The following is a 21,076-nucleotide window of genomic DNA, read 5'->3' on the forward strand; positions in this document are numbered from 1 at the left end:
TTCAACATATTTATGAGCATATGTTTCTAATCTCTTTGATATAGAACTATAATGTAAGTACTTTGTATTAATATTTGCTCATTACTCTTCATAACCACAATTTTTAATGGTTGTGATATAGTTCACTCATTCTTCTACTACTAAACCTTTAATCTGTTTTCCATTAAGATAACTATGTAAATAATAGTCTCTTTTGAGTACATCTATTTCCATGTTTCAGATTTTATTCTTAGAAGAGATTCTGTAAGTACTTAACACTTCTCTGTCTCTAATAAATTATTTAAACTTATAGCTATATCATATTATGCAGGAAACAGCTTTTCAAAATATGTAAAATAACCCTGCAAAACACCATCACTACTAGCTAAAACTAAAAACATACTTTTTCCATGAAATTCTTCTTAAACTTTTTCTCATCTGAATTTTATCTCCATTCATATAGCTAGTTTCTCCTTGGCCCCCAAACACAAATAACTTTGGAAGTATTTCTCACTCTCATGGCATTTTGTACCTTTATGTGATAGCACTTATGTCAAGTATAATTAGTAATTGTTTGTGTGGTATTTAATGTTTACGTCTTTTGGTAGACAACATGCTACACTGCTGCAGAGACTCACCTATGTTGCTACTTTTACACCCAAGTGTCTGGCAAATAGCATGTGTCTTGTTTGTTGATTCAATGATTTAACAGTTTAAAATTATTTTGTACAGTGTTATGCTAAGTAGTACGGGGAATATATAGTAATATATCACAGTTATTGCCTTTAAAAATTATAATAAAAATGAACTTTTACTATTATTTTTATTTTAATACATCATAGAAAAAAGTTCATGGGTGACCTACAAAACAAAAAGGCAACCTACTGACTGGGAAAGATATTTGCAAATTATATGACTCATAAAGGGTTAATATCCAAACTATATAAACAGCTCATACAACTCAATATCCTTGACTCATTTCTGATCTTAATGGGAAAACTCCTAGTTTCTTACCTTTAAATATGACATTAGTGTGTTTTCCATAGATATTCTTTAACATTTTGAGGAAGTTCACCTCTATTCCCAGTTTACTGAGAATTTTATCACGAATGGGTGTTGGATTCTGTCAAATGCTTTTACTGTATTTATTGGTATGATCATGTGATTTTTTTCATCCATAGTCTGTTGATGGGATGCCTTACATTACTTGATTTTAGATGTTGAACCAGGATTGCACATCTGAGATAAATTCCACTTGGTTGTCATGTATAATTTTTAAATACATCATTTGCTAAGATTTTGTTAAGAATTTTTTGTATCTATGCTCATGAGAGAAATTGGCCTATAATTTCTTTTTTAAAAAATTATGTATTTGTCTGGTTTTGGTATTAGTCTAAGACTAGCCTTATAGAACAAGTTAGGGAGTATTTTCTTTGCCTCCATACTCTGAAAGTGATTATAAAGAATTAGTATAATTTCATCCTTAAACGTTTGGTATAACTCAACAATGAACTCATCTGGATCTGTGCTCTCTTTTTTGTAAGCTTATTAATTATTGATCCAATTTTTTTAGTAGATATAGGCCTATTCAGATTTTATCTATTATCTATTTATTCTTGTGTGAATTTTAGCATATTGTGTCTTTCAAGAATCGGTCCGTTTCATCTACGGTAGCAAATTTGTTCATGGTACTATTTTATTATCCACGGGATCTTTAGTGATGTTCCCTCTTTCATTTCTGATATTAGCAATTTGTATCCTTTCTTTTTTTCTCTTAATTAGTGTGGCTAGAGGCTATCAATTTTATTGATCTTCTCAAAAACAAATTTTAGATCATTAATTTTCTCTATTGATTCCCTATTTTTGAGTTCATTGATTTCTTTAATTTTTTTATCATTTCTTTTCTTTTGCTTACTCTATCATTAATTTTCCTTCTTTTTCTAGTTTCCTAATGTTGAAGTTCAGATCACTGATTTTAGATATTCTTTTCTAAAAAACATGAATTTATTGCTATAAATTTCCATGTGAAAGTGAAAGTGAAGTCGTTCAGTCGTGTCCAACTCTTTGCGACCCCATGGACTGTAGCCTAACAGGTTCCTCTGTTCATGGGCCAAAATTTCCCTGTAAGCACTGCTTTTATGACATCCCACAACTTTTTATAGCTGTGTTTTCATTTTTGTTTAATTCAAAGTGATTACCTTTAATGTTACCAGTATAGTTCAGTACACTGATTAACAAGCTAGTACTTTCACCAGTGAACATCCATTTCTGTCATTCAGCAAAGTCTTAGTATTGATTGAGATGTGGATACCAGATGGGTTTATAGTAACCTTTCCTGGAGTTTAGACTTTCAGTTTTAATATTAGCTAACCACTTCTGGAGTTTAAACTCCTGATCAAAATATTACCTGTACATGGTTGTAACTTAATCTGACACATACATACACATGCTACCTCAGGGTCTGGGCTGAGTTTTAATGTAAATTAAATACATCATTATATATATCCAGGATATGGAAGCAACCTAAAAGTCCATCAACAAAGGAATGGATAAAGATGTGGTACATATATACAATGGAATATTACTCAGGCACAGAAAGGAGGGAAATAATGCCATTTGCAGCAACATGGATGGACCTAGTTATTGTCATACTGAGTGAAGTAAGTCACACAGACAAAGACCAATATCATATGATATCACTTACACATGGAATCTTTAAAAAAAGGCTATAACTGAACTTATTTACAAAACAGGAATAGAGTTACAGACGTAGAAAACAAACTTATGGTTCCCAGAGGGTAAGTGGGGGGGAGGGGGATAAATTGGAACATTAGGATTGACACACACATACACATAGTACTATATATAAATAGATAATCAATAAGAACCTACTGTATAGCACAGGGAACTCTACTCAATATTCTGTAATGGTCTCTATGGGAAAAGAATTTAAAAACGTGGATATATGTATATGTATAACAGATTCACTTTGCTGTATACTTGAAACTAACACAACCCTGTAACTTAACTATACGCCAGTAAAAAATTTTTTAAAAAACATTGTAACATTCCACTTTAAATATTTCAGATTATATCCTTAAATGTAGGTCAATTCAGGAAGAGAAATGGGGTCAGAACTTCAAAGCCTGTGAACTCCCTGATAATGGTCATCACATCTCCACAAAGTGAAATACTCTGTATTTGATATGTAGTCACATGACTTTTGGCCATTCAATGCATCTTAAAGAAGAAACCATCAATTACTGCTTAGTGCTCTCACTCTAATATGGGATGCTCATTTAAATTTCTGCCCTTTCATAGCTACTAGATAAGAAAGTATAAAAATAATTCTATTTAAGCTCTGTATATCTGTAGTTACAGAGAAGAAAAATAATAGCTAAAGGTGAATCTGAGAAGTAACATTGTTGAAAAACATTTGAGAAAGTCTTACTGATTTCTACCAACCTCCCTGGCTTTCTGGAGGCAAAAAGTTAAAAGGACAGTCTCATACACAAAAGACTCATAATCCATTGGGAACAGTGAGGGTAACACAAGTAAATATTAAATGTATACTTATCATCAAGATAAGAATTTTGTTCAAAAGCAAGACAGGAAACCAAGGACAGCAAGTGTTTAGATTAAGAATCAAGAATTAGATGGGCTATCAGAAGTTTAGCTGTTGAATATAAATTAAAAGATGCTTACTCCTTGGAAAGAAAGTTATGACCTACCTAGACAGCATATTAAAAAGCAGAGACATTACTTTGTCCACAAAGGTCCGTCTAGTCAAGGCTATGGTTTTTCCAGGAGTCATGTATGGATGTGAGAGTTGGACTATACTACTCAGAAAGCTGAGCACAGAAGAATTGATGCTTTTGAACTGTGGTGTTGGAGAAGACTCTTGAGAGTCCATTGGACTGCAAGGAAATCCAACCAGTCCATCGTAAAGGAGATCAGTCCTGCGTGTTCATTGAAAGGACTGAAGTTGAAGCTGAAACTCCAATACTTTGGCCACTTGATGTGAAGAACTGACTCATTGGAAAAGACCCTGATGCTGGGAAAGATTGAAGGCGGGAGGAGAAGGGGACCACAGAGGATTGGTGCTGGACAGGGAGGCCTGGCGTGCTACGGTTCGTGGGGTCATAAACAGTCAGACATGACTGAGTGACTGAACTGAACTGACTGATTCATTTACTGAGTACCTGCTATCATGTTTATTTGATTCTGAAATGTCATATAATTCAGTTTCTTAATATCAGCTTTTTTAAGGGGAAAAAAAACTCTAAATTCTATGCTAAATGTGTTAATTGGTTATAAGATACATTTTCAAAAAATTTAAAAATGTAAACAAACATGTTCATTCTATGTGTTAAGTGCTATATGTGCTAAACATGGTGGGTACAAAGATGTGCTAACTAGTCATGGACCTAAATTAGGGAGGTTAATCTATTGGAGTTACACATGCATCACACAAACACATAAAATATTAGTCTGCTAATATATTGGATACTAGAATAATAGATCCTCTTCTTTGTGTTGACCCAACCAACTGCAAAGATGAATACGTCTCTAGTCTTTCTTTAGCTAGCTATCGTGAGAGCTTTAGCTTACTACTATATTGAAGAAATATTTCATCTTACATAAGCAGAATGATTTATTCTATTTTGCCATTTGTTAAAATCACAACAACCTAGAGAAAATTATTTCCACAAAATGATTACTTATTGATAACGAAATATTCACCTTGATCATCTGGGGTAATTGGTATATTCTTGAAACTAAATTATCTTGACACTTGTTCTTGGCAAAAGAGGAAAGCTTATTGCTTCAAAGATAGGGTTATATATTACCACATTATAAGGTTAGGATGACAGAGGAGCTAAGAAACTCTTTTTAAAAAATTAAAGACATTTTGTTATTTGGTTGGTATAACTATGAATTTAAAGATAACTGAATATAGGAAGCCCAAGTATAAACAATATCTGAAATGTAGGTTGCTAAATATAAAACCTCTTTTTCAATATCTCACGCTTAAAATATGTGGCAGCACAAGCATATCAAGCTTACAAAGAGTGCAATCTCAGATATTCTGCATCCTAGCTATGATACTTTCTAATAATTTTTCTCATAAAAACTGTGAAAGCATGAGGCCAGTAATATCAGTACAAAACCTTAGGTGAGCATGAGTATAACGATGCCTACACACTTCAATCACTCAGTCGTGCCCAACTCTTTGTGACCCCATGGAGTGCAGCACGCCAGGCCTCCCTGTCCATCACCAACTCCCGGAGCTTGCTCAAACTCATGTCTATTGAGTCAGTGATGCCATCCAACCACCTCATAACTGTGGTCCCCTTCTCCTCCTGCCTTCAATCTTTCCCAGCATCAGAGTCTTTTCAAATGAGTCAGTTTTTCGCCTCAGGCGGCCACAGGATTGGAGTTTCAGCTTCAGCATCAGTCCTTCCAATGAATAATTAGGACTGATTTCCTTTAGGATGGAGTGGTTGGATCTCCTTGCAGTCCAAGGGACTGTCAAGAGTCTTCTCCAACACCACAGTTCAAAAGCATCAATTCTTCGATGCTCAGCTTTCTTTATGGTCCAACTCTCACATCCATACATGACTACTAGAAAAATCATAGTTTTGACTACATGGACCTTTGTTGGCAAAGTAATGTCTCTGCTTTTTAATATGCTGTTTAGGTTGGTCATAACTTTTCTTCCAAGAAGCTAGTGTCTTTTAATTTCATAGCTGCAGTCACCATCTGCAGTGATTTTGGAGCCCCCAAAAATAATGTCTGCCACTGTTTCCACTGTTTCCCCTTCTATTTGCCATGAAGTGATGGGACCAGATGCCATGATCTTAGTTTTCTCAATGTTGAGTTTTAAGCTTACTTTTTCACTCTCCTCTTTTCACTTTCATCAAGGCTCTTTAGTTCTTCTTCACTTTCTGCCATAAGAGTGGTGTCATCTGCATATCTGAGGTTATTGATACTTCTCCTGGCAATCTTGATTCTAGCTTGTGCTTCATCTAGCCTAGCATTTCTCATGATGTTCTCTGCAAATAAGTTAAATAAGCAGGGTAACAATATACAGCCTTAACATACTCCTTTTCCTATTTGGAACCAGTCTGTTGTTTCATGTCCAGTTCTAACTGTTGCTTCCTGACCTGCAAACAGGTTTCTCAAGAGGCAGATCAGGTGGTCTGGTATTTCCATCTCTTTCAGAATTTTCCACAGTTTGTGGTGATTCACACAGTCAAACGCTTTAGCATAGTCAATAACGCAGAAATACATGTTTTTCTGGAACTCTCTTATTTTTTCAATGATCCAACAGATGTTGGCAATTTGATCTCTGGTTCCTCTGCCTTTTCTAAAACCAGCTTGAACATCTGCAAGTTCACAGTTCACGTATTGTTGAAGACTGGCTTGGAGAATTTCAAGCATTACTTTGCTAGCGTGTAAGATGAGTGCAATTGTGCAGTAGTTTGAGCGTTCTTTGGCACTGCTTTTCTGGGGACTGGAATGAAAACTGACCTTTTCCAGTGCTGTGGCCACTGCTAAGTTTTTGAAATTTGCAGAAATATTGAGTGCAGCACTTTCACAGCATCATCTTTTAGGATTTGAAATAGCTCAACTGGAATTCCATCACCTCCACTAGCTTTGTTCATAGTGATGCTTCCTAAGGCCCACTTGATTTCACATTCCAGAATGTCTGGCTCTAGGTGAGTTTTCACACCATGGTGTTCATCTGGGTTGTGAAGATCTTTTTTGTATAGTTCTTCTGTGTATTCTTGCCACCTCTTCTTAATATCTTCTGCTTCTGTTAGGTCCATACCATTTCTGTCCTTTATTATGTCCATCTTCACATGAAATGTTCCCTTGGCATCTCTAATTTTCTTGAAGAGATCTCTAGTCTTTCCCATTCTATTGTTTTTCTCTATTTCTTTGTACTGATCACTGAGGAAGGCTTTCTTATCTCTCCTTGCTATTCTTGCTACACAAGAGAAGACTCTACATATGGACATCACCAAATGATCAACACCAAAATCAGATTGATTATATTCTTTGCAGCCAAAGGTGGAGAAGCTCTATACAGTCAGCAAAAACAAGACCAGGAGTTGACAGTAGATCATGAACTCCTTATTGTCAAATTCAGACTTAAATTGAAGAAAGTAGGGAAAACCACTAGACCATTCAGGTATGACCTAAATCAAATCCCTTATGATTATACAGTAGAAGTGAGAAATAGCTTTAAGGGACTAGATCTGATAGATAGAGTGCCTGATGAACTATGGACGGAGGTTTGTGACATTGTACAGGAGACAGGGATCAAGACCATCCCCAAGAAAAAGAAATGCAAAAAAGCAAAATGGCTGTCTGAGGAGGCCTTACAAATAGCTGTGAAAAGAAGAGAAGTGAAAAGCAAAGGAGAAAAGGAAAGATAATGATGCTTACAGATTGATTAGTGTGAAAAGTTCCCAGCAACAAGAACAAGACAGCCACCAAAGTGTCATGTGGGAGTTCATGAAATAGTAAATGTTTTGTGCAGAAGTGTGAGGTTATATAATACATTAGAGTAGCCACTATAGTCAGCAATAACTTTCATTTAATGCACATGACTGAAAGTGCAATGATAAATACAAGCATTATATGCATAGAAAAAAAGATTTGTTTTACTACTCCAAAGAGTAAGGAATGGCAGTACCTAAGCAAATTCATGTATACAGTGTGAGTGGTTCTAGAAATTAGGGAATCACGATATGAAAGCTGAAGACAATGCAGTAAGGGTATGTGGTCAGCACCACATTTCTCAGGGAGACTTTTATTCTACGTGTTTTTCTTTTACCCGTTTCAGGGTCAAGCACCACTAAAACCTCACTATCAGGATGAACCAGTCTTTCCATCGCTTCTACCTCCTAACTTGGGTTGGGGAGGACAATTGGGCAACGGAACACAGTGATTAGCACACCATTCCTGCTTAGTCTTCAAACTGTTAGCTTTCAGACAAGCACACTGTGACAAACCATAACTGTAACTTAAACTTGTGGGAATCTTTCTTTAAAACATGGAGATGGAAAGGAGAGGACCTGTGCCACTCTTCTCTTGATTGCCATGATAGGAAGGGATCATGGACAAATACAGCTATTTTTATGTTCAAAATATCCTTTGATCATTTGTCTTAACCCACAATTCAACTTGATCTCATCACATTTTGACTTCTGGGAGGCTACAATCCATGTTTATCTGCGCTCTCTGCATGATCTTTAATTTCTCTCCTTCATCTCTCTATTCTCATTTTCAAACACATGTAGCTCTTTTTCTATCACAAGTTACCATTCTCATGATCTCATTGCCTTCTCCAGAGGCACTTTTTTCATTTTTAGACACCAAAATGGCCTATGCAATGCTTTTTCCATTTCTTTACCACCTCCTCCCTTCTGAATTTTTTGCCAACAGGCTTGTAGTCCTGCTCCCCTCCTCACCGAATAGCTTTCCTTAAAACTAACAATGATCTCTTTTCCTTATTCTGTTTGATCTCTATAGCACTGTCTTCTCTAAAAATTTCTTGATACAGTCTTGACCCTTGCCTTCTATAGTCTGAAATTACTCATGGTTTTCTGCCTTTCTGATGACTCTTTCTTGTTTTTTATCTATTGGTTGCATTTTTTCATTCTTCTTCCCTCAAGCTGTGACCATTATTCAGAGTTCAGTCCTTGCTTGTCTGTTTTTTTTTTTTTTCCTTTCTAGACCAGGGGATTTTAAATTGTGTTCCTTGATCTAAAATACTTTAGAATCTGCCACTGAGAACCCAGGGAATGAATCAAAGTGTGGACAACTGGTGCCTTCCCCCTACTTCAAACAGAATAGCTCTGATTTTATCTGTTTATTTGTTCCATATTGTTTATTTTGGAGAGCTTCACTAACTTATTGAAAACTACATCAGGATCATAAAGCCTGAGTCTAATTTCTTGTTTTACCACTATCTATATAACTTTGGAAAAATATTTCAAAGCATTAATAAATTTCTATATCCAAGCTTGTGTCCTTCCCTCCACCTAAACTACTCTCCAGCTCTACTCTTCAGTACCTTTTTAATTACTACTAATTTTCTAGTTTTCTGTCACTTCCTCCAGGAAGTCTTTGAATCTGAGATCTGGGTTAGGTGTTCTGACATGGTACCATAGCATTCTGAACCAATCCTTTAACACAGTACTTATTTGGTTGTCTGTTGGTCTATATTTCCTACTAAACTGGAAACTCATTGAGAACAGACTATTCATGATTTACCCAGCTTAGGGCATGTAGTAGGTTTGAAATCCCAAACAGAGGTAATTTTATATCCAGCAAAGATACCCAAATTAGGTGACACTGCTCTCTTTTCAACTAAACAAAAATGAAAAGGCATGTATCAATGTTATCTCTCATTGTGATCAAACTGCTCTCCCCATCTGCCTGCTTTCTGAATGTCCCTGACACCTCCTTCATCTACTTTTGAATCTTGTTCACAACATCCTCACCATTTACTTTTATTGGGGAAGTTATTTTATATTCCACTGATTTTTTTTTGGTCCTAAAACAGAGATGCACTGTTAAAGATATCTGCAATGACCAAGAAAACATCAAAATACTAATTCATCTTGTTTTCAACTCTGTATCATTATATCATTCTTAACAAGATTATAACATTGCACTATTTTGGCCTAATATTAACAATATCAACTTCTAATAATAAACAAAGATGAAAAATCTTCAAAGGAAGATTTTGAGGGCATATCTGAGCAGTTTATAAGAAAAGTATTGGTAGCTGACATAGAGATTATAACTGCCTGGTAAAGAACGTATTGCTTTAAATATTTGCTGTTTAAAATATATATATATAATAACAACAAAAAATCCTAAAATTAAATCAAAGAAGAATAATATAATGTTCACATATACTCTGTTAATATGGCCTTAGAGAAATTCCATCTTTAATCCTAAACTGTAACATCACCCTCAGCAACCATATTAGGGTACTTTCATCATAAAAGTCATAGGTTCCAAGAGCAAAATTACATTTCAATTCAGTGCTATTTTATTTAAGAGTTTATCATATTTTCAAACACCAAGCTAATGCAATTTAGACCCAATGAGTATCTTTTACCTCACTGCTTTAAATCTGGAATCTTAGCTTTTTACTACTATGGTTCTTCAGATTGTATTAAATGGAAAAGGTCCTAAGAAAGACCAAAATCAAAAATATTTTGCAATAAAGCAATCTCTGTATAGCAAAATTGATCATGGTTCATTATCTGCTTAACAGAGAATGCTTGACAAATAGAACTTCAAAAAGATATTATTGGAGTTGATGTTATAAAGAAAACTCATGTATCAGATGAGTAGCTGATTAGATGAAATCCTGTACAGCACTGAGAGACCAAGATTTAGGTCATGAATCAATTCAAGGAAGTTGATCTGCTGACTAAGTTTCTCATGTTTCTTATAACAATAGTAATATTTGTATAAAGAAAAGCCCCACAGCCAACAGGGGAAATGGTACTTACGAGTACTGTGTCAGCAGTTCCAAATCATTATGCATGTTGATTGGATATGCTTCGCTGAGTTCAAACAACTTCTCTAGGGCCTCATAAATGAAAATGATGCAAATAAGAGAAGCAAAAGCTTCTTCAGTAAACCGGGTGATATAGCAGACAAGGGAGCTTGCATCAGTGGCCACAAGTATGATACACAGGGTTGCAGTCCAAAGTCCAATACTAGCTCTTAAAGATAGGTATGATAGCCCATATTCTCTAGGAGGAGGGAAAGAACAGGGGAAAGAAGGTCACTGAACAGCTTGTCACCATTTTTAGTAGATGGAAATAAGTCTAACTCAGGAAGTGAAAATAAATAAGCTTCACATCCCTTGAGTATCTAAACTCAAAACTTTGTCTACAGGGAACACCTAAGGGTATAAAACTCAAAGAGGTTTCTCAGTGCTTAGAACTGAATATAATTTTTTATAAATATTACATAAAAAATACATAAATATTTTACTGTTTCTTTATTTCCATGGAGAGACAAAAATGGCAAACTGAATCAAATCAGCAACTTTCACCTCTGCCAGCAGATTTCCAAATGTGATGTTGAGAGAAGCATAAACACAGTAGAGGGATAGACAGGGACTAAGGGCAAAAAGTATATAATACTTACTTGCAAAATTTAAACAAAATCTTTTCAAACACCAAAACTGGTCCTGTACTGCCTAGTATGGTAAGAGGCTGTCCACCAAAAAGAGAATAGGCTATTCCAGTCATGGATGCTCCAAAGAGAGACTCGATTGCACTCTGTGTGGAGATATAAATGATTCCATTGTCTAAGCTGTACAGGCCACCATTATAACTGGAGAAAAAATATATAAAATACATGGGGTCTATTCTCTGAAGCACCTACCAGCAACCTTGGGCAGTAGGTGGGGTGGGAGAATTAAAAAAGGGGCAGGCTGTCAAAATATGAATGGTAGTAGGCAAGGATACATTATCTCCCTCTTCCTTATCTTATCTTTCTTTCACTTACTGAAAGTTTACATGTATTCACAACAAATGTCTGGCAGAAGCATGGCCTATATAAGTGGGAAATGACCTCTTAAGAGGTAAGAACCAATCTAAAGCTAGCCTAAGACTGGGGGCCAGGGATGAGATCAGAACCTTGTGCAACGTAAGAATTATCTATTCTGAGATAGTCCACTCCCTGATTCCCAGTTCCACTAGTCAAGAAATTCATATGAAGTTTATCTGCTAGACCATACATCAAATCTCTCCTCATAAAGGAATTCAAAATGAAACACACACTCATCTAACTATGAATCTTAAACGCGGATTCAAATTCAAAGTTCAGAGAAAAGAATAATACGTACTATTCGACCCTCAGTTGCTTCTCCCAGCAGTCCTCCAAATGTGATGACAGGAGACATACATGCGCAGTAGAGAAACAGAAAAGACGCTAAACACTGCAGGCTGAGAGCATCTGTGAAGTCACTCCAGAAGTATGGAGCTTTTCTTTTGATATCTAAAATAAGTCCCCCAAAAAGCCTAAGACAGGGGGGAAAACACAATAGTGACATACAAAGATAAAAAACACATATGTCAAAATACTCATTTGCTTTGTCGCCAGGTCATAGTATAGGTTTTCCATCAGCAGAGATGAGACCCGTATTAACCTGCTAGGTTCTACATCATGATCTACAGGAATAGCTTTGTACCACTAAGGCACTTCAATTCCTAGCGAAAAATCATGCCAACAACCTCAAAAACCCTAGGTTCTCTCAAACTAGGTTCTCAGCTGTTCAATAATCAAAATTCAAACAGTGAGATTTAAGGATTACTCTAATCTCTGTTCCATTTTACAAAAACCTAGTCCTAAAATCAGGCCTCTTATCCTCAGTTATTGGCAATATTGGAATTGTTTACATTCCATTTAGTGTAGCAGAAAGTGAAGGAGGGAAGGTAAACTGATTTTTATATAGCCCGATAGTGAATATCAACCTAGAGAGAAAAGGTGTATATAACCATGGCTCCAACTATCCACTCTGTCAAAAAAATTGCTTGCCAAATAATATTTTATACAGGCACTTAAATGGCCTTATGGACGACAATAATGCTTAGTAGAGAGAGGTAAGTTCCATTATTGTTTTCATCTTTGGAAAACTAACACAGGGGCCTTATAATAAGCAACCTAGATAAATGTACTTTTGATCCACTGTCGCTAAACATATTCAAATATCTATAATTAACAAGACAATAATGACCTTACTTGGGGTAAATGCGTGTATTCTAAATCAAAAAACACATTAAAAACATGTAAAGGATGATGTTTTGGTAGGAGGAGGGGAGTGGGATAAGCATTAAATTGTGAAATGTCTAAAATCTGAGGATGAAATTTTTTAATCTATTAGGAATGAGAGCATTAAACAGGTATTCTCATTCTTTGAACATTTACTAACAATATGCAGATTTAACATTTGACTACTAAAAGCTCTTTGTGCTCTATGGAATAGAGACGTCATATTAAAATGAATAAGGCTATGATTAAGTTCCTACATGGAGGTTAAAAAAAACTGTTATGTTCAACATACTGCAAGTATGCTAAATACACCAGGGTTATGGAAAAATATTAAAGGTTTGTTCTTCGTTTTCTTAATAGGAATATAATGTGGCAATCTAAGAATCACTTCAAAAATGACTGTTCTCTTGAGAAGCAAATTCCTATCTGCCTTGAAAAACGTACCTCTTCAGAATAACTGAAATTCTATTATTTTTAATTGCCCTGATATAGACACAATAGTAACATATTAATAGCTATCTTATTATTATTTGAGTAATCGAATCATTACGTTTTCCACATCCACCAGAGGGATGTGGACTAGGAGAGGTTGAAAAGGATGAAATTTCAATTGAAAAAAAAAGGGACATTTAAAATTCAGAGAAGTTTGTACAGAACCTATGAAAATTCACACACATATACAAATATCATCTTAGTTTAGGTTCTCCTACTTGTGTTTAGTAAAATACATGCAGAATTTTTATTTGGGGGATCATTTCTGAATGATGTGTTAAATTCTCAAAGTCATAATTCAGAACAGATTTAATCTACTAGTCTATTTATTCATGTACTTATTTTTTACATCCCACCTAATCCCCAAAAGAATGTGAAGTGGTTATGAACGATCACTTTGTAGTTAATATTTATAGGCTTGATAGCACTTTCTATTAGACTACTGTTTTCTAATTAATTACTTATTAGGCCATACATTAGTCTAAATAGCTGTTATATTACAGTGTAATAAACGTGCTTTTAGCAGCAAAAATCTAAATCCAGAAGTGGGAGGTCATTGCAGAGAACAGTACAAGAGCAGCCCAGATGTGCACCAGCAACTCCAGGAGAGCAGATGAGTAATGGATACTTCAAGTCCTGTCAGCAACAGAATCTGTGGAAGAACTCTGGAGAAGCGAAGATACCGGATATTGGTGACCTGGGAGGATTTAGGAAGCAGTAAGGAAAAGTGAACTTTGAAAAAAAAAAAATCTAAGCTATGTGGCACGTTACACCTGAGAGAGAGGGAAAAAAATAACACCAAAAATAAAAAGACAGCATTTGAAAATTTGGAAGTAAACAGAAGGAGTTACAAGGTTTCCAGTAAAGGGAAAGGGAAAAAATTGTCTGAATCATCTCAAATTAAGTACCAGACTGAGGAAGACATTTCCTTAGAGACAAAACATAGAAAAAGGGAAAAAATAGAGGAGAATTAAAATGCACAGAGTTGTCAAGAACTGGAAAGTCAGCTTAGAGGACACAGTGAGAGCGGTACAGGAGATGGCCCGGAGGAGAGGGGAGCACCAAGCCTGCAAAGTTTTTGCAATTGCCTTCGATTATAATGGAGGCTGTGTGCACATATTCCCTGAAGAGAGACCCACCCAAAGGTTTCTGATTTTCTGCTCACACATTTCTTGGAGAGAGACAAGCTGTCAAAAAAAAACTTAAAAATCATTTTAAGAAATAAATTGAAGCTTTCATCTCTTCAAAGATGTGTGATTAGAAAAATAAATCATATAGCTCTTTCAGATTACTATCATAAAAATAAAAAATATTATTATATACATCCCACTTGCATGTAATGAAACAGGGTCTATAAGACTGACTTCTTGGTATTTATTTTCGCTTCCATTTTGAACTTGAAGTTTTCAACAGGCTCTTTTGGAAGGGGCAACTGACAGTTTTCTCATTTATTCTAAGAATCTGTGAATGTGTTTTATGCACAGCAATGTGAAAGACTACGTATATAAAATGGAATGGTGTATTCACTGTTCTGGTTTAATAATAATGACAATCATTAATGATGAGATATCAAATTTATTAGCATATTTACCCCCAAAGAGTAGGTATTCAAAGTATAAAAACAAATTAGTCCTCAAAACAGTAATTCCCAACACAAAAGTGATATACCATTTGGTCTTTGAAGTCCCATACAAGGGCTTTTCACTAACCTTCCGGTTCGCTGGAGTTCAGGTCCACTATGTCCTCCATGGGGCTCAGCTTCCCCATGAGCTGCTGTTCCATTTGGTACAGCAGGAATCTTCCTCTTCTCCTGTGGGAAGTGTTTTTGTTTTTTAATTTCAGGTGCTAGTTGTAAACAATAAAAACAATTTTTTTCCCTTGAGGCAATATGCAGAGCAGTTAAGAATCCAGGCTCTGTACTTACTTGCTCTACAACCTCTAGAAAGTTATTTAGCTACCTAAAGCCTCAGTTCTCGCCTCCTTTTACTAGTGATAACTCTGATGGCAAAGGGTCTGCCTCCAATGCGGGAGACACGGATTCGATTCCTGGTTAGGGAAGATCCCCTGGAGAAGGAAATGGCAACCCACTCCAGTACTCTTGCCTGGAAAATCCCATGGACAGAGGAGCCTGGTGGGCTACAGTCCAAGGAGGGGGCAAAGAGTTAGACATGACTGAGAGACTTCACTTTCACTTTCCATTGAGAGAATGAAATGAGGTGAGGGATACTTATTCTTTCTTTCAACGAATATTTATTGAGTGCCTAGTGTGTGCTATTCATTTTTATGGGATGCTATAGATGCAAAAGTTAGCAAGAAAAAGCATTCTGTTAGTGGAGACAAAATAATCCTATAATGTCAGGGAGAGATAGAGATGATATAGCTGACAGTGTTAGCCGCTCAGTCATGTCTGACTCTGAGTGATCCCATGGGCTACTGTAGCCCACCAGGCTACTCTGTCCATGGAATTCTCCAGGCAAGAAAACTGGAGTGGGTAGCCATTCCCTTCTCCAGGGGATCTTCCCTACCCAGAGAGGGTAAAGAACTTGCCTGCAATGCAGGAGACCTGGGGTCAATCCTTGGGTCCAGAAGATCCCCTGAAGAAGGGAATAGCTACCCACTCCAGTATTCTTGCCTGGAGAATTCCTTGGATAGGGAAGCCTGGAGGGCTACAATCCATGGGGTCGCAAAGAATAGGACATGACTGAGCAACTAACACTCTCACTACTACTCTGAGATAGAAATCTGAAAAAATCTAAAACAAGAAGTGGTGAGAGGAGACTGGGATTAGGATAGGTTGAGGTAAGGAGGTGTTAATGGTGGTGTAGGCCTGGTCTAGTTCAGCTATTCAATGAACATTAACTGTTATCATTAGCTATTTTTAAAGTATGTTTCCCTCTCTGATTCTGGCTCATATCTTCCTACTCAAGCTTCTTTCTGATACAAAGCAATCAGAAAGACTACTGCAAAAGGAAGCTTTTAATTGAGCCAATGACAAAATACTGAGGTTATGTAAGTGCTGTTTCTCTTCAGATCTATTCCACCCACTTTTGTCAGTGATAGAGAGTTTAAAAAAATCAGAAAATCCTTCCTACTGGTGATCTTAGAGTATATAGATGTGTTCAAAAATGCTTAAAAGGAAAAAAAAATTAATGGTGAAATTAAATTTTTTACTTAACTGCCATTCCAAAATTGTGTAAACATATAAACATGTTCTTCATGCTTAGTGTAAACTGAACAAGTGGGAATTATCAACTGATCTTATTACAATGGCATACTTAGATAAAATGGTACAGATTTAAAACATGACAAAAAATATATTTTGAAATGCAAAAAATATAGGAAAGTTCATTGACTGATATTTTATAATTTCCCAGGTATATAAATAGATACAATGAAATTAAATTCAAAGATAAAAGACAGTATGTCTGTCAACAGATGAAGGAACTGCCTTTACAGGTAAATAAGTACCATATGTTAGTAAAGGGCTTTAACAGTGGCCCTTAATACCCTCAATACCCAATAATCACCTGGGGAAACACTTCTTAACAAGTCTAAGAAGGCAAGTGGTATTATTTGTTCTTCTGGGGAATTATTCCTTACTGCATAAATTAATTCATTGTTTTACAACGGGAAAAAGCTATTTGCCTTATACACTAGGCAAATGATAAACCATGAAAGATAGTCATCATTCTAAAGTACCTATTTCCTCAAGGAGTGCCTTCTTACAGTAGGGAGAAAGGGTTTAGAAAAAATAATTGTGTACTGGTGAATATTCTGAGGGAAATACAGGAAAGTTTTTTTGTTGTTCAGACTTGACTAACAAGGGCCCACTGTACAGCACAGGGAACTATACTCAATATCTATAACAACCTATAATGGAAAATAATGTTTAAAACAATATATATATATATATATATACACATATATATGTATATTTGTATGTATATGTATAAAACGGAATCACTGTTATACACCTAAAACAAACACACTGTAAATCAACTATATTTCAATAAAAATTAAAATAAATAAATAAAATTTGTTTCCGAGTTTCTTCTAGTATCTTCAATATGAATTACTGGAAGGAAACACTGAACAGATCTGTTTCTTCCTTTTGGGGATTGAGAGAGGTTTGCTAGATTTAATAAGATCCCCAAGAAGTCCATATTTATGTAGCATTATGTACATGCCAGATTCTAGGGACAGTTATGATGTTAAACTTATTTTTCATATGCAGAATTTATAATAATAAAAAAATAAAGAAATAAAAATGATGAAAAAGCAAAAATTTAGAGCATACTTAAGGGATCTGTGAGGTGTGGGGAGGAAGAAATGGCAATGGTAAGGAGAGTGGTCAGGCAGGCTGAGAGTGTCATTTGAGAAAAACTTGAGGGAGTCAAGAGAATTAGCCATAAAATAACTGGGGGAACATCCAGGCAAAGAACTGCTAGTGAGTGGGATAGTCTTAATACAGGAGTGTGCGGCAGAGATTGAAGAATAAGTAGGCAGGAGGCCAAGGAGAGGAGTGAGCAAGAAAGAAAGGCATGGGAGATGACTTAGAGGCGAAAGGAAGCCAGACTGTGGGGGGTTAGTAGGTCATTTTAAATATTTGGCTTTTATTCTCAGGGCAATGAGGAGCTTTTGCAGGATTTTAAGGCAAAGAGAGCATGATCTAACACTCTGGCTGCTGTGTCAAGAACAGATTCCAGGAAACGAGAGTAGAAGCAAGGAGACTGGTTAGGGGGCTATTTCAGTAATCCAGGAGAAAAATGATGGTAGCTTGGAGCAAAAGAACTGATGACATAGGGGATAAACAGGGAATTGGGAATTGGTGGGGTAATCTCTTTGAGTAGGTATAAAGAGATGGGATCTACTGCACTGGTAGAAAACTGACTTTGGATAATTCATCAATAGTAATATAGGAACAGGCAGAGAAGGCAGGTGCAGATGCTGGCAGGTACATACGCATGGTTTGGGGAATCTAAGCAGGTAAGTGGTATGAGAGAAAAGCAAGGAAGTTGAGGGTATACCTAGGGGAGTGATTATAATGACTGACATAAAGTTCTAATGAGTATTTTCAGGGGTATCCCTTGAGGTGCTGGTTATTATTCTCTTAACTGAAAGTAAATATTTTTTAAAAAATACTGTGATTTACACACTTCTGGAAGAATAAAAACCATGGAGATTATCCCAGAGAGGAAAATATTTGAATGAATATGAATTCAGTACTTAATTTATTTTGATTCATTTTGCTCCACTTCATAAAAGAAAACATACTTTCATAGTATCTATTATTCAATTCCAACATACATTTTAAAAATACTAATGTTGTAAAGAAACACAGAACATATCTAATTCAAATTCATTATATAAAATTATGTTGTCTAACATGATAGCCACTAACTACAGTTGGCTATTTACATTTAAATTAATTAAAATTAAAAAATCAGTTCCTCACTTGCATAAGCACATTTCTAGTGCTCAATAGTGGCTTGACTTAATAGATAGCATAGATATAGAACATTTCTATCATTGCAGAAAGTTCTATTGGACACACTGATATATAACATCAGTACAGAGAGGTTACAGCATCTGTTTAAGGTAATAAAAAGAGATAATATCAGAACCCAGGTGCCTTGATTCTTAGTTCAGTGTTCTTTCTACTGTTGTCACTGTTTAGTCTCTAAGTCATGTCTGACTCTTTTGCAATCCCATGGACTGTAGCACGCCAGGTTCCTCTGTCCATGAGATTTCCTAGACAAAAATACTAGAGTAAGTTACCATTTCTTTCTCCAGGAAACCTTCCTGACCCCAGGGATTGAACAAAAGTCTCTTGTACTGGGAGCTTCCCTCATAGCTCAGTTGGTAGAGAATCTGCCTGCCATGCAGGAGACCTGGGATTGATCCCTGTGTTGGGAAGATTCCCTGGAGAAAGGAAAGGCTACCCACTCCAGTATTCTGTCCTGGAGAATTCCATGGACTATGCAGTCCATGGGGTCGCAAAGAGTCAGACATGACTGAGAGACTTTCACTTCACTTCACTTCACTCTTGCATTGGCATACTGAGCCCACTGCTTCTCAATACCCAGACTCCAACATCCAATAATTAATCCTGGTCTTAAAGTCTCATAAAATTAATTTTAGCTCCCATGTCTCCACTTGCCTCAGAAACATCATTTCTCAAAGGCAAGGTGTTTCCAAAAATGCTTGACTTTAGTTTTAATGTTTGAAAAACAAATTGGTATTAACAAGTATCTTTCAAACTCTCACATTCAGCATATTAATATTTTTACTGAATTTTCCAAATAATATCAATTAAAGAGATTCTTTCTTACTACTTTAAGAAGCATTATAGTGTCTTTATTAATACTGTTAGTGTGAGGATGTATACAAGTACAAAGTAAGATAATCTAAACCCTTAAAATTACTCTTTAAGCAATTTACTAATTTTAGTAGGACATCAAATGAAATTATGTGATTGTGATTATAGAATCCCAGACTATAGAATCTCCTCTGAGAAAAGGAGAGCAAATAACCTTCAATAATTATGAAATAACTTCAGGATAGAAATGTAGAAATGAGCCATCAGTATAGTTTCCTTCAATTAATAGTGGGTTTGAGATGACTTTTTAAAAGACTCATGGTTAAGTCTTTTACTCAGTCATTTACCCATCTCTGGCTAACCAGGAAAACATCTATGCTTACAGCTGGGTCAATTAGGCCATCTGTTACTTCAACTAAGGCAGCAGAGTCAACTACAAACGTAGCTGGACTCCACAGGAACCAGAGCCAAAGGCAAGAGTGAGTAGATGACAACAGGGAGAGCTGTAGGAGGCAGATGCACTAGGAATAGAGATGGCAATACCAGTGGGCTTAAAAAACACTTGGCCACCACCCTCAACAAAGTCGTGCCTGCATAAGAAAATGACCTCAAACAGTATCAATAGTCTTTATTTCTATCTGCATTGTATGCAAGTAAAATACACATCAGATTTTTATATGGAGGATTTTTACAATTTTCATACCACATGCCCACACAAAGGTAATAACAAACATAAGAATTATGAAGAAAATTCTTGAAATCATAAATGTGGTTAACAACAGTAATAGGGAGTTTTCCATACAAAATGACGACCATGCTTTTGAATTTTCCGAACACCAACTTCAAAGCTATGTATCTGAGTATGGCTGGTCCATAATGGGCTTTTCTTAAGCATATTTTCCATCCTCATTAAAATTTAAATTTTCCTCCAGTATAGTATGCTTTACTGCTAAGTCACATTAGTCGTGTCCGATTCTGTGCGACTCCATAGATGGCAGCCCACCAGGCTCCCCCGTCCCTGGGATTCTCCAGGCAAGAATACTGGAGTGGGTTGCCATTTCCTTCTCCAGTGCATGAAAGTGAAAAGTGAAAGAGAAGTCGCTCAGTCGTGTCTGACTCTTCGCAACCCCCTGGACTGTAGCCTACCAGGCTCCACCGTCCATGGGATTCTCCAGGCAAGAGTACTGGAGTGGGGTGCCATTGCCTTCTCCGATAGTATGCTTTAAGGTGGGTCTAAAATCTTTTCAGGCATGCGGTACTGTTGTTTAGTAGAGTATCATTGATAGACCAAATTTGTGTTGAATACAAAGAAGGAAGATTTTGTGTCAGGGAATTTCACGTCCCTGCCTTCTTAGAGGTTAAGTAGGTTCTGGTACCCTGGTTGCTCAGACAGTAAAGAATCTGCAAGCAATGCAGGAGACTTAGGTTCAATCCTTGGGTCCGGAAGATCCCCTGGAAAAGGAAATG

At 36.2% G+C, this 21,076-nt stretch overlaps 1 protein-coding gene across 8 annotated transcripts in view; it reads right to left on the reverse strand.

Moving 5' to 3' along the window:
• Positions 1 to 21,076, reverse strand: part of SLC4A10 (solute carrier family 4 member 10) — a 343,489-nt gene that overhangs the window by 90,036 nt on the left and 232,377 nt on the right. For all 8 annotated transcript variants that reach the window (XM_061436804.1, XM_061436824.1, XM_061436845.1 and 5 more), the window contains 4 exons: positions 15,000 to 15,100; positions 11,873 to 12,047; positions 11,170 to 11,303; positions 10,524 to 10,769 (listed from right to left, as the gene is read on the reverse strand). In XM_061436804.1, the coding sequence (XP_061292788.1) occupies positions 10,524 to 10,769; positions 11,170 to 11,303; positions 11,873 to 12,047; positions 15,000 to 15,100 (656 nt within the window). The remainder of the gene's footprint in view (positions 1 to 10,523; positions 10,770 to 11,169; positions 11,304 to 11,872; positions 12,048 to 14,999; positions 15,101 to 21,076) is intronic.

This window comes from Bos javanicus, chromosome 2 (assembly GCF_032452875.1).
Source record: "Bos javanicus breed banteng chromosome 2, ARS-OSU_banteng_1.0, whole genome shotgun sequence".
Taxonomy (NCBI): domain Eukaryota; kingdom Metazoa; phylum Chordata; class Mammalia; order Artiodactyla; family Bovidae; genus Bos; species Bos javanicus.